Raw genomic sequence first — 13,024 nt, 5'->3', positions numbered from 1 at the left:
CTCCCATACTCAGTACAGGTTGAGTCTCCTTGATCTGAAGTGCTTGGAGCCAGAAGTGTTTCAGAATTTGGAATATATAACGAGATAGCTGGGATTGCCATTGTTTCCAACTCTGAATTTATATGCTACTGATAATCAGTCTCCGTCTGACACATGTTCATCATATACATGTACAGTAAAAATTGGCTCCTTAAGGTCATTATTGCTGGGGGTGGTAATGAGAGCAAGCTCCCACTACCTATTAAACATTCCCAATGGTGTGTGTCTCAAATAGCCTCTGACAACTAGGTCCAACTCCTGGCCTTCACATGTGGCTTAGCTACTAAGCCCGACAGAACTGTTTCTACTGACAGGAAAAGGGGCAATGGCAGTCTACTGGCACCTTAAAACCAGCTGCTTCAGGCAGATGGGGCTTATCAGTCGTGGTTGGCAGCTCATCTAGAAGGAAAACTCTGATCTCAAACCTCCGCTGTCTTGCCCACTCATCTATACCCACTCATGGGAAGGCTTTGGGAGCAAGTCCCAAGGGAAAAATCCAGAGCTGGAGTCCTTAAAGCAGTCCTTCACTGAGTTCAATGCTGACTGGCAACTCCTGAGACACTGCTGATACCAAACTGCATCTGTTTCTGCTGTTCCATTCGGTTCATCAGAGGCATGGAGAGGGGGAGCTTGCTACATAGGCAACAGTTTGTTCTTCAATATCGTACTGCCCAGGCTTGAAGGTGCTTCAATTTTATTCGCTGTACGTTTTAAAGCATGGAACAGGCCCTGAGACCAGAAAAATTAGACCTCAATCCGCAAACACCTGAAGCTGGAAACGCTTTCGAACTCTGGCTGGCCTGCTTCGAAGCGTATCTAGAGGAGATTAAAGCGACCGACCCCGTAGCAAAGCGCAGAGTTCTACTCTCCAGGGTCAGTCCACGGGTCTATTCTCTGATCAGAGACCAACCGAACTACGACGGCGCAATGATCGCACTCAAAAGACAATACCTGCAGCCGATAAACAGCGTCTATGCTTGGCACCGTTTAGCGACACGGCAAGACTCTTAGGACGCAATATGCATGATCAACTCTGACTGAAGGAGGCCTCAGACTCAGACTGCAAAAATTAATTCCATTAATGTAATGAAAATATCGTGTGCAGAGTAACTAAACCAGCACAGCTGCATCCGGAGAATACCTGAATCAGCTGTTGAACGACATCGGCATGCTTTTAGTCTCCACCTACGATGTCGTGTTTTGATTAAAAGGTTACAGTACACTGTATTTGCATTTTACTTTGTCTTTTAGGTTTTATGTAAGGTATAATAACAATCGGCATTGTAGACTTGTTCTGGAGTTAGATTTTCAGCAGCAACAATTTTCACAAACTTATCGATGAGCTTATATGCTGCTTCATAATCAGCAGATGCTTTATCTTTCAAGTATTTTAAAACTTTAAAAATTTAATCCATGCCCTTTCTTAAATTTTTGCAACCAGCGTGGTGAATATTCACGATTACCTTCAAATTTCAGTTCATCTTGATTGCTCACTGCTAGTTTCAATTAGCAGCATATGTTCACTCCAGGCTGACGAATCCACTCTCACAATAAACAATCGAGATTCTCACTTTTCACTTTATACAGTGTTTTACTATTTTTCATTCATTTCTGTTCATTACGTGTGTGAAGTCTATGATGCACAGAAACCGTACACCACCTGGGAACCTTGCCAGCACCTTGTGGAATATGGAATTTGCCATGCGTGATATCAAGTCGGTGCTCAAAAAAATTCCGATTTCTGAGGTTTTTGGATTTTCAAATTTCAGATAAGGTACTTTGGTTTATGAAGGCCAATGTGTCACAAGTTCTCTTTACGACCCGATCTACAGTACCATGCAAAGTCTGAGGCAGGCAGAGTATATATAGCTGGGATGCTAAGACTTTTGTACAGTACATAGAAAACCTACAGTACACTACAGGCTCTTTGGCCCACAATGCTGTGCTGAACATGTACTTACAGTACTTAAGAAATTACCCAAGGTTACCCATAGCTCTCTATTTTTTAAGCTCCATGTACCTATCCCAGAGTCTCTTAAAAGACCCTATCGTATCCACCTCCACCAGTGTTGCCAGCAGCCCATTCCACGCACTCACAACTCTCTGCGTAAAAAACTTACCCCTGATATCTCCTCTGTACTTAGCTACAAACACCTTAAAACTGTGCCCGCTCATGTTAGCCATTTCAACCCTGGGAAAAAGCCTCTGACTATCCACACGATCAATGCCTCTCATCATCTTATACACCTCTATCAGGTCACCTCTCATCCTCCGTTGTTCCAAGGAGAAAAGGCCAAGTTCACTCAACCAAACTGTACAGTACCATAGTAATTTTATGTATTGCAGTGTATTGCTGCCGCAAAAAAAAAATATCATGACATATGTGAGTGATGATAAACCTGATACGGGTCTCTATGGGGGACTGAGAGAGGGAAACCATGGTTGGGAAAAGGGGAGGGGAGAGGAGAAGGAGCAGAAAGCACTAGAGAGACTTTCTGTCATAATCAAAAAAAAAACAATTGTTTGGAATCAAATGACCATCCCTGGTGTCTCAAGGCTGGATATGTCTGCACCCATGCCATCCCCCACCCCAGCACTCCTTCTCTGCCACCTGTGTCACACCTCTCCAGCAGTGCTCCACCCTCGCAATTCTCAAAGTCCTTTGCTCCCGCCAGACTTACAAACTCATTCTCCTTCCCAACAGACAAGCACAGTACCATGCAAAATTCTTCAGCACCCCAGCTATATGTATATGCTATATGTATGACTTCTGCACAGTACTGAATGCGTGATGCCACTTTCAAGTTATTTTCACAAAAATAAGAGAGTAAGTGAAGCAATAAGAGCCAGGGTAATATCACTTACCAGGAGCGACTGTCCGCAAAGTGTTCTGGTCTACTCTCTGTGTGCTGGTTAAATGATGCTGACTGGAGCCAGAGAACATGAGGTAAAGGGCAACATCCTTGTCGACTGTGTGCTCCTCTCCCAAGAGTACAGAGAGGACAGACTTGCCCTTCAGGAAAGGAAAAGAGAAATTACAATCAGAACTGAAAACTAAGTATGACATTCATCATGAATATCATAAGTTGGAATGCTTAAGCAAATTTTTAGTTTTGCCACAAATACTTAGAATTACTTTCTTCCAAGGTTTGGCTCATCTGTAAACTATGCATAAGCCATTTGACACATTATTCGAGTTTCAGCCCTCTGTATTATCTGATAATGTACCGAATTCTGATCGGATTAAAATCAAACCATTCCAAAATTAACATGTATCACGGGACAGATCTTATCAGTTCTTGACAAGATTCTTGCACACGGTTTCAAGAAACAATAATGCTGAACTATGAGCTTGTCCTAAAATAAATGAGCATATCAATCATTTCACCCCACCCTGCAAAAGGCAAAGCAAGACCTTTTGTTTATATTTATCACTGCCTCTTGATCGATATCTGGTCTAGGCGTCCCTGTACCTACAACCTGCAGTTAACCAACATCAATGGTGTTAGTCATGTCTCTGTACTAACACTTCCACCAGTCAATTGACTCAGTTCCCAACACCAGATATTTGGACATAGTCCAGGCTGACCTTCCACTGCATCGATGCAGAGATGCTGCACCGCGAGGTTAAACTGGCGCTACTTCCTCGGAGGATGCTGCTATTGGTCTCGTAAAACTTTTAAGATGTTGGAAAAGACTTGTAGCTCGGGTTGAGGATGCTGCTGTTGAGTGGCACGTCGAGCTGCCTTGTCAACAGTGCAACTTCGAATGAAATGTTGGTGATCTACATTGTTAATCTTTGATGTGTCCTGCGATTAGTCTGTTTGTGTATGTGTGTGTGGGGGAGTATATGTGCCATTCAATTGGATTATATAATCGGTAACCAACAGAAATGAACAATGTAGATCACCAACATTTCATTCGAAGTTGCCCTGATGACGTTGCCTAGCTGGGTAACGAAACGTCTGCAAGCTAATGAGCCACTCAACAACAACGTCCCATAAAACTCTTTATTCCTTTCCATAGGTGCTGCCTGACTTGCTGATTTCTTCTGGCATTTTATGTGTGCAACTCAAAGAGCAGGGAGATTCGTGTTCTGAGTCAATCTGACTCCATATCCCTTAAAGTTTGTCATTTATTTATGATTATTTTTTGTTTTCAATTTGTTTTCTGTTGCACATTGGTTGCTTCTCAATTGTCTGCGTAGTTTTTCATTGATTCTATTGTACTTCTTTGTCCAAGCTGTGAATGCCTGCAGGAAAATGAATATCAAAATAGTATTTGGTGACAATTACATACCTTGATAATAAATTTACTTCGAACTTTGATGTACTAAATCTCCATCCTGGTGAATGGCCAATAAGTAGCCATGGAACCTCAAACACAAGGAGATTGTGCTTTCTGGGGCGGTGGGGAGGGGGGCATGGTAGCGTAGTAGTTAGCACAACGCTTTACAGAACTAGCGACCTGGGTTCCACTCCCACCACTGCCTGCAAGGAGTTTGTACGTTCTCCTTGTAAATGCATGGGTTTCCTCAGGGTGCTCCTGTTTCTTTCCACAGTCCAAAGATGTACTGGTTGGTAAGTTAATTAGGCATTGTAAATTGTCCTGTGACTAGGCTAGGGTTAAATCGGGGTTGGCTGGGCAGCACAGCTGGATGGTCCAGAAAGCCTATTTCACACTGCATGTCAAAAAATGAAAATTAATGAATAAATTTTATGAGTGCCGGAAATCCAGAGCAAAATACAAAATACTGGAGGAACTGATGAAGCACCTCAGCCCAAAACATTCCTCACTATAGGTGCTGCCTGATGGGCTGAGCTGCCCCAGCATTTCGTGACTTGCTGTAGACCCACAGTCGGTGTTCGAAACTTTCAGTGCCAAGTGGTGAAGTTCAAAAAGGTAAAAATAAACACGGGGTGGACACAAGCCTCAGGAGACAGATTTTGTGCTTTGTCTGTGACAGATATCAAGGCATGCTCGAGTCGAACCAGGTCATATAACTTGGCAGTCAATACCAGTGAAAAGACAGGCTGCCAAGACCAATAGGCTTGGCGTTCAAGCAGTTTCACATAAATGCCAAATCCATGACATCTTCAGAACTCAGCGAGATACAAAAGCCTGCAAGCACTCAAGGACAGCTTCTACCCAATGTCATCAGGTTCTTGATTGGACCTACAAAGTCCCGATGAGCTTCGATGAAGTATCGCGACACAAAACGTCGACTGTTTATTCCTCTCCATAAATTCTGGCCGACATGCTGACTTCCTAGAGCATTTTGTATGTAGATTTCCAGCATCTGCAGAAGCTCATGTTCTTGAGCAGGCCTCCTTAATGAAAAGGTGGATTCTGTCCTCACAATCCATTTCATTATGATCTTATGATCATGCTGTGGCCTGTAATTAATAGGGTCCTGGATCAGCTATGACTGGCTTCGTGGCTGTGGACTCACGTTCATGAACCAGTTCTGAACGCTAGTTGCTTACTTTTATTGGCTGAGTGAATTTCCCCCCTCCCTCTCTGTTTGGTGTTTGAAGGTCTTTTTAGTGGGTTCTATTGGGTTTCTTTGTTTTTTGGCTGCCCGTAAGGAAACAAATCTCAAGGTTGTATACAGTGTATATATTTTCTTAATAGATATACTTTGAACTTTGCAGTTCATCATTTACTGACACTGTACCCTATTGATAGCTTTTACACTTTACTCTAGATTGTCACTGCCAAAGGGTCTCAGCCCGAAACGTCAGTTGTCCTTTTTTTCCCAAAGATGCTGCCTGGCCTGCTGAGTTGCTCCAGCATTTTGTGTGTGTGTGTGTGTGTGTGTGTGTGTGTGTGTGTGTGTGTCTGTGTGTTGCTGTTATTGTTTTACCTTTTTTTTTAGCTCAATGCAGTGTAATGATTTGATCTACAACCAGTGGCCACTTTATTAGGTAGAGGATGTATCTAATAACATGGCCACTGTGTAAACGCTTGTGGTCTTCTGCTGCTGTAGCCCATCCACTTCAAGGTTCGACAGATTGTGCATTCAGAGAAGCCCTTCTGCACATCGCTGTTGTAACAGGTGGTGATTTGAGTTACTGTTACCTGCCTGAGAGATTGAACCAGTCTGGTCCTTCTTCTCTAAACGCTCTCATCAGCAAAGCTTTGTCACCCACAGAACTTCCACTCACTGGATGATTTCTTTGATTTCTGCACCATCCTCTGTAAACTCTAGAGACTATCATGTGTGAAAATCCCAGGAGATCAGCAGTTTCTGAGATACTCAAACCACCCCGACTGACACCAACAATCATTCAATGGTCCAAGCCACTTAGATCATGGTTTTTCCCCCAGCCTGATGTTTGGTCTGAACAACTACTAGACCTCTTGACCGTGTCCTGTATGTTTTTATGCACTGAGTTACTGCCACTTGATTAGCTGATTAGATATTTGCTTTAACAAGCACATGTACTCTAAGTATAGATAAATAATTCTTGGTGCTGGAGAATCCACAGAACCAGTATACCTTTGCGAAACTTTGTCACCCCAATTTTAAGTGCTCAGCCCTTTATCCGGGAATCATGCCCATTTGTCAGCACCCCCAGTAGAGCAAACATCATCAGCTCTTTCAGCAGTCAAACCCTGTCAGAATTCTAGTATTCCTTTCAGTCCTCTGTCATCCCTACTCTAATTCAGTCCTGTGACACCAAAGTTTAGTTTTCACATGGAGTTAATCACTCTGGGAATAATTTTTTTAATTAATCAGAATAAGGTTCAATATGACTGATGTATGTTGTGAAATTTGTTAACTTTGTGGCAGCAGTACAATGCAATACATGATAGAGAAAAAGAAAACTGAATTACAGTAAGAATATGTTAAATATTTAAATTAAATAAGTAGTACAAAAAAAAGGAATTAAAAAAAGTAGTGAGATAGAGTTTAAACGCAAACAACAGGAATTCTGCAGATGCTGGAAATTCAAGCAACACACATCAAAGTTGCTGGTGAACACAGCAGGCCAGGTAGCATCTATAGGAAGAGGTGCAGTCGACATTTCAGGCCGAGACCCTTCGTCAGGACTAACTGAAGGAAGAGTGAGTAAGGGATTTGAAAGCTGGAGGGGGAGGGGGAGATGCACAATGATAGGAGAAGACAGGAGGGGGAGGGATGGAGCCGAGAGCTGGACAGGTGATAGGCAGAAGGGGATACGAGAGGATCATGGGACAGGAGGTCCGGGAAGAAAGACGGGGGGGGGGTGACCCAGAGGATGGGCAAGAGGTATATTCAGAGGGACAGAGGGAGAAAAAGGAGAGTGAGAGAAAGAATGTGTGCATAAAAATGAGTAACAGATGGGGTACGAGGGGGAGGTGGGGCCTAGCGGAAGTTAGAGAAGTCAATGTTCATGCCATCAGGTTGGAGGCTACCCATACGGAATATAAGGTGTTGTTCCTCCAACCTGAGTGTGGCTTCATCTTTACAGTAGAGGAGGCCGCAAGTGCTACACATGCCCTTACACTTCCTCCCTTACCACCATTCAGGGCCCCAAACAGTCCTTCCAGGTGAGGCATCACTTCACCTGTGAGTCGACTGGGGTGATATACTGCGTCCGGTGCTCCCGATGTGGCCTTTTATATATTGGTGAGACCCGACGCAGACTGGGAGACCGCTTTGCTGAACATCTACGCTCTGTCCGCCAGAGAAAGCAGGATCTCCCAGTGGCCACACATTTTAATTCCACATCCCATTCCCATTCTGACATGTCTATCCACGGCCTCCTCTACTGTAAAGATGAAGCCACACTCAGGTTGGAGGAACAACACCTTATATTCCGGCTGGGTAGCCTCCAACCTGATGGCATGAACATCGACTTCTCTAACTTCCGCTAATGCCCCACCTCCCCCTCGTACCCCATCTGTTACTCTTTTTTATGCACACATTCTTTCTCTCACTCTCCTTTTTCTCCCTCTGTCCCTCTGAATATACCTCTTGCCCATCCTCTGGGTCACCCCCCCCCGTCTTTCTTCCCGGACCTCCTGTCCCATGATCCTCTCGTATCCCCTTCTGCCTATCACCTGTCCAGCTCTCGGCTCCATCCCTCCCCTTCCTGTCTTCTCCTATCATTTTGCATCTCCCCCTCCCCCTCCAGCTTTCAAATCCCTTACTCACTCTTCCTTCAGTTAGTCCTGACGAAGGGTCTCGGCCTGAAACGTCGACTGCACCTCTTCCTATAGATGCTGCCTGGCCTGCTGCGTTCACCAGCAACTTTGATGTGTGTTGTGAGATAGAGTTCATGGGTTCCATGTCCATTCAGAAATCGGATGGCAGAGGGGAAGAAGCTGTCCCTGAATCATTGAGTGTGTGCCTTCAGGCTTCTGTACCTCCCCACTGATGGTAACAATGAGATGAAGGCATGTCCTGGGTGATGGGGGTCTTTAATGATGGACGCAGCCTTCTTGAGGCATCGCTCCTTGAAGATGTCTTGGACACTACGGAGGCCAGTGCCCATGATGGAGCTGACTAACTTTACAACTTTCTGCAGCTTACTTCAATCCTGTGCAGTAGTCCCCTCCATATTAGTTTAGAGCATTTACGAACATTTGCACACAATAGGGCAAGAGCAGGACTCCACTCAGAGGAAAGGAAGTAGCTACCAATTAATAAATTTAGTTAGTTCAGAAGTACCTACTATTACTCAGGTCAGTATATACTATTATTGTCATTGTTGTGTATATTATTATGCTGTACATTATTAGTTAAGTCTGCACACTACTAAGTGTGTTTTTAAATGTTGCTGCTGTAACAAAAGAATGTCCCACTCAGAATAATAAAGTACTTATTATTCTTATATATGGTTTCATTTCCTCCTAAAATCAAATATTCTTTGAGACGGTAATAGTTTGGCTGAATTCCACATTCACATTCGGCTATTTACTTCTCTGGAAGCAATGACCCCGACTGAAGTGCAATGACCTTCCACGTGGTGTGAGGTTAACAGAATCAGCGAGTCAATGCCATACCGCTGTCTCACCCTTCCCAGGCCCGACCAAGAAAAACTGCATTAATACCAATGGCAGATTATCCAAGATGTGAGAATCTTTGTTGGCATGGTGTCTTTGGATCTCAGGGTAGGTTAAAATGCTGGCACAGCATTGTGGGCTGAAGGGCCTGTTTTATGCTGTAATGTTTTAGGTTCCTTAACCGCTGTAAAACTAATCAAAACTAATCAATGATGGCTGCGATGCTGCTGCATACTCATGTGCACTTGTGCACATGACAATGAACTTGACCCTGACACATGGCTACTTACAAGTGACACAGGGATAGACTTCGCCTGTAACAACTACTTACATTTTATTTTATTTCTTACATGCAAGGGAGTAAAAATCTTTATGTTGCATCTCCGTCGCAATGTACAAGCAATAAAGAAGGGCCCAAATGTCAAGATTGTATACATAACTGTCTTGTATACATTGTATGTATGTACAGTCAGATCAATCGGTATTGATAAATCTGATGGCTGGGGAAAGAAGCTGTCCTGAAGCCTGTTAGTAATGGCCTTAATGCTGCGATACCATTTGCCAGACGGCAGCAGCTGAAACAGTTTGTAGTTGGGGTGGCTGGAGTCCCCGATGATCATCTGGGCCCTTTTAACACACCTGCTGCCATAAATGTCCTGAGTAGAGGAAAGTTCACATCCACATATACTTCTGTCCGTGGGGGAGAACTCAGCCCCCAGATGATAGCCCTGCAGCTCAAACATGGGAATACAACGGGTATCCAAAGCTGCACAGCTTCTCACATTCAACCAGTGAAAAAGAAACAGTAAGAAAAGTGGAATTCAGAAAGGGAACTAAAAATAGGCATCAAAAACAGAAGTGTTACTCTTTCAACGATCACATCACAATTTTGGCAGGAGGGATTTGGAACTGTATTTAAGCAGAACAACAAAATCTATCACTTTTGACATTGGTTAAGCTGTCCTTCACCAGGCCAAAAAGTTCAAAAATAACCCCTGAAATAGGAGGCTGCTCAAGTTTAGATTTATTGAAGTGAAAGTACAAATGAACATCTATTCAGCGAACCAAAACCTGAAAAAAGAACAAGTAACTGCTGACTGTGTCAGGTGCAGATGTTCATATTTTCCCTCGTTAGTCTAGCAAGGGTCAGTACAAGTGTGCAGTTCCTCAGCAGAGGCCTCTCCCTCTGCCAGGCCCTATTCCCCCTTCATTTCTCTGACCTTGCTACCCTTGAGAATCAATCCCTGACAGCAAGGGTGTCAGGGCAATCAGCACAAAATGTAACAGACACTCAGCTGGGAAGCAGCTTACAGAAAATGAGTTGGCATATTACGGTAAGAAAACATTAAGTCTATAAAGGCTTGTATGTTACACCAGCGTGGATAACTTCAGTCACCTCAACACTGAACTGATTCAACAACCTATGGACTCACTTCCAAGGATTTGGCAACTCATGTCCTCAGTATTTACTTATTTTTAAACTTTGCACATTTGTCTTCTTTTGCATAAACAGAAGAGATTCTGCAGATGTTGGAAATCCAGAGTAACACACACACACACACACACACACACACACACAGAGAAAATGCTGGAGGAACTCAGCAAGTCAAGGAGCATCACTAGAAATCAATAACAGTCGATGTTTCGGGCTGAGACCTGATGAAGGGATTCGAATGTCTCCATTGATTTGCTATGTTCCTTCACCATTTTATATGGGTTACTCCGTCTTCTCTGAATATCGGTTGTATGCCAGTCTTTCTTTGTATGTAGATTTTCACTGATTTTTCAGTAAACAAAATGAATCTCAGGGTAGTGTATGTGGTTCTTGGATAAAAAAATTTACTTTGAGCTTTGAAATGCACAAAACCAATTACAAAACTGTTAACTTGAATAACATTCAAAGTCCCTTTCCCAAAAACAACAAAGAAGATACCTAGACCCAAAGGAAATGATGCATAGATATCTAACAATGTTAGAACTTTAACATTACTGAAGTTGCATCATTACTGACACAATTAAATCAGGAATGGGTATTGCATACAGTATAGGTAGCAACACTATAGGAAGGATGGTGAGGCTTTGAAGAGGGTGCAAAAGAGGTTTATCAGGATACTACCTGGTTCAGAGGGCACGTGCTATCATGAGAGGCCGGACAAAATTGGGTTGTTTTCTCTGGAGTGCCAGAGGCTGAGGGGAGATCTGATAGAGGTGTAGCCCCCCCCCCCGGCCACCCTCAGGGCTGCTCGGCTCGCAGTCATCTAGGGAAACAGCCTCGGCCCCGCCAAACTGGATAATTCGTTTGTGTGGATGCTGTGTGATGTACCCCACCCCGCCCAAATAACAGACAATACACCAGATGCACCTTCTTCTTCACCCTGCGACCCCCTCGGACCACCTCGACCGGCCGCCTGGGACCAACAACGGTGGTCGACCAGATGCTCCAAACGAGTTTATAGGATTACGAAAGGCATAGTTAGAGGAGACAGAGAGTACCTGTTTCCCAGGGTAGAAATGTCTAAAACTAGAGGGCATGCAAAATCCTCCCGGGAGGGGGGAGAAGATGGCGGCGTGACGACAGCATGCGCGGCCACTTTGGTGATGAATATCTGTTATCTGTCAAGTAGGGGACCGTGCACAATCCTGATTTGATGGAGAGAGACGTGAGAGCACAGCGGAACATCTGGAAAACGTCTGAAGTGCCTGCTTTGCTAGTGCTGCTACTATGTGGTAAACGGAATCTCCAGAGCTGAAGGCCCTGAAATCCTTGGCTTTGCGTGTTTCAGCAGCCAGGGAGAGGTCAAAGGCGCTCGGCAGAGGATGGCGCTCGGGAGGCTGTATCGGAGAGGCTGCTCGGAAGCTCGGAGTTTTCGGACGGATGGACTCAGGGTCGGCTGCTTCCAAGGTATCAGCAAGTTGATGGTGCCTGGAGGCTTATGGCAGGGAGTTTCTCCCTTTTGCCGCCTGCTATCGGAGTCTCGGGAGTCGATTGACTCGGGACTTTGAGACCTTTTTTTTTACAGTGCCTATGGTCTGTTCTTTATCAAATTATGATATTGCTTTGCACTGCTGTAACTATATGTTATAATTATGTGGTTCTGTCAGTGTTAGTCTTTGGTCTGTCTTGTTTTCTGTGATATCACTCCGGAGAAACATTGTATCATTTTTTAATGCTGTATGCATTTCTAAATGACAATAAAAGAGGACTGAGGACTGAGTGTTCTCATAATCTAATGCATTGAAGGTGAGAGGGGGTAGGTTCAAAGGGGATGTGAGGGGCAAGCACTTTTTTACTCAGCATGGTGGATGCCTGGAATGCACTGCCTGGTATGGTGGTGGAGGCAAATACATTCAAAAATTTTAAGAGACATTTTGATTGGCAAATGAATCTGAGAAAGATGGAGTGTAATAGACTTTGCGTAGGAAGGAGGGATTAGGTTTTTTTTTGCGGGGAGGGGTTGGATTTGATTTACTTTTTAGCTGGTTTGGCACAACACTGAGTTGAAGAGCCCGTTCCGGTGCTGTAATGTTCTGTGCTCGATGAAGGTGACATCATGCCTCATCGTATTGCAGCCAGAAAAGTTAACAGAAAGAAAATAACATTTGGAGGACCTTTATATTAATGGCTTCAGGAAAAAACTCTAGGTTCAGAGCATTGCCAGTAAATTTGTGGCAATCAGAAGACTAGGAGTGTGGCGAGGAGTGGCCCATGGTTTCTATGGTTACAGTCATGGGGGTGGGGGGGAATGGAACAACGATTTGAAAAGCTGAACAAGCATTTTAATCTCCTTGCCTTATTTAGCTGGGAGGAGTCGATGTTAGTAAGTGCAAGGGTAATGAGTGAATTGAAGGAAAGAGATGATCACAAGTTTACAGAGTAGAATGAGAATAACAATTAGAATACAATGTGGAGGAGAACCTAGCAAATTAACACAAGCAGAACCAATGTCATGTGGTGTTCAAGATGAAAATAAAAACAACAACGATCCAACCC

At 43.9% G+C, this 13,024-nt stretch overlaps 1 protein-coding gene across 6 annotated transcripts in view; it reads right to left on the bottom strand.

Moving 5' to 3' along the window:
• Window positions 1–13,024, bottom strand: part of LOC134355758 (A-kinase anchor protein 13-like) — a 557,767-nt gene that overhangs the window by 383,910 nt on the left and 160,833 nt on the right. For all 6 annotated transcript variants that reach the window (XM_063066124.1, XM_063066122.1, XM_063066127.1 and 3 more), the window contains one exon: window positions 2,905–3,052. In XM_063066124.1, coding sequence (XP_062922194.1) covers window positions 2,905–3,052 — 148 coding nt within the window. The remainder of the gene's footprint in view (window positions 1–2,904; window positions 3,053–13,024) is intronic.

Source organism: Mobula hypostoma, chromosome 13 (assembly GCF_963921235.1).
Source record: "Mobula hypostoma chromosome 13, sMobHyp1.1, whole genome shotgun sequence".
Lineage (NCBI taxonomy): Eukaryota > Metazoa > Chordata > Chondrichthyes > Myliobatiformes > Myliobatidae > Mobula > Mobula hypostoma.
Note: the sequence above shows the minus strand (reverse complement) of the source record. Positions and strands in the feature narration are given on the sequence as shown.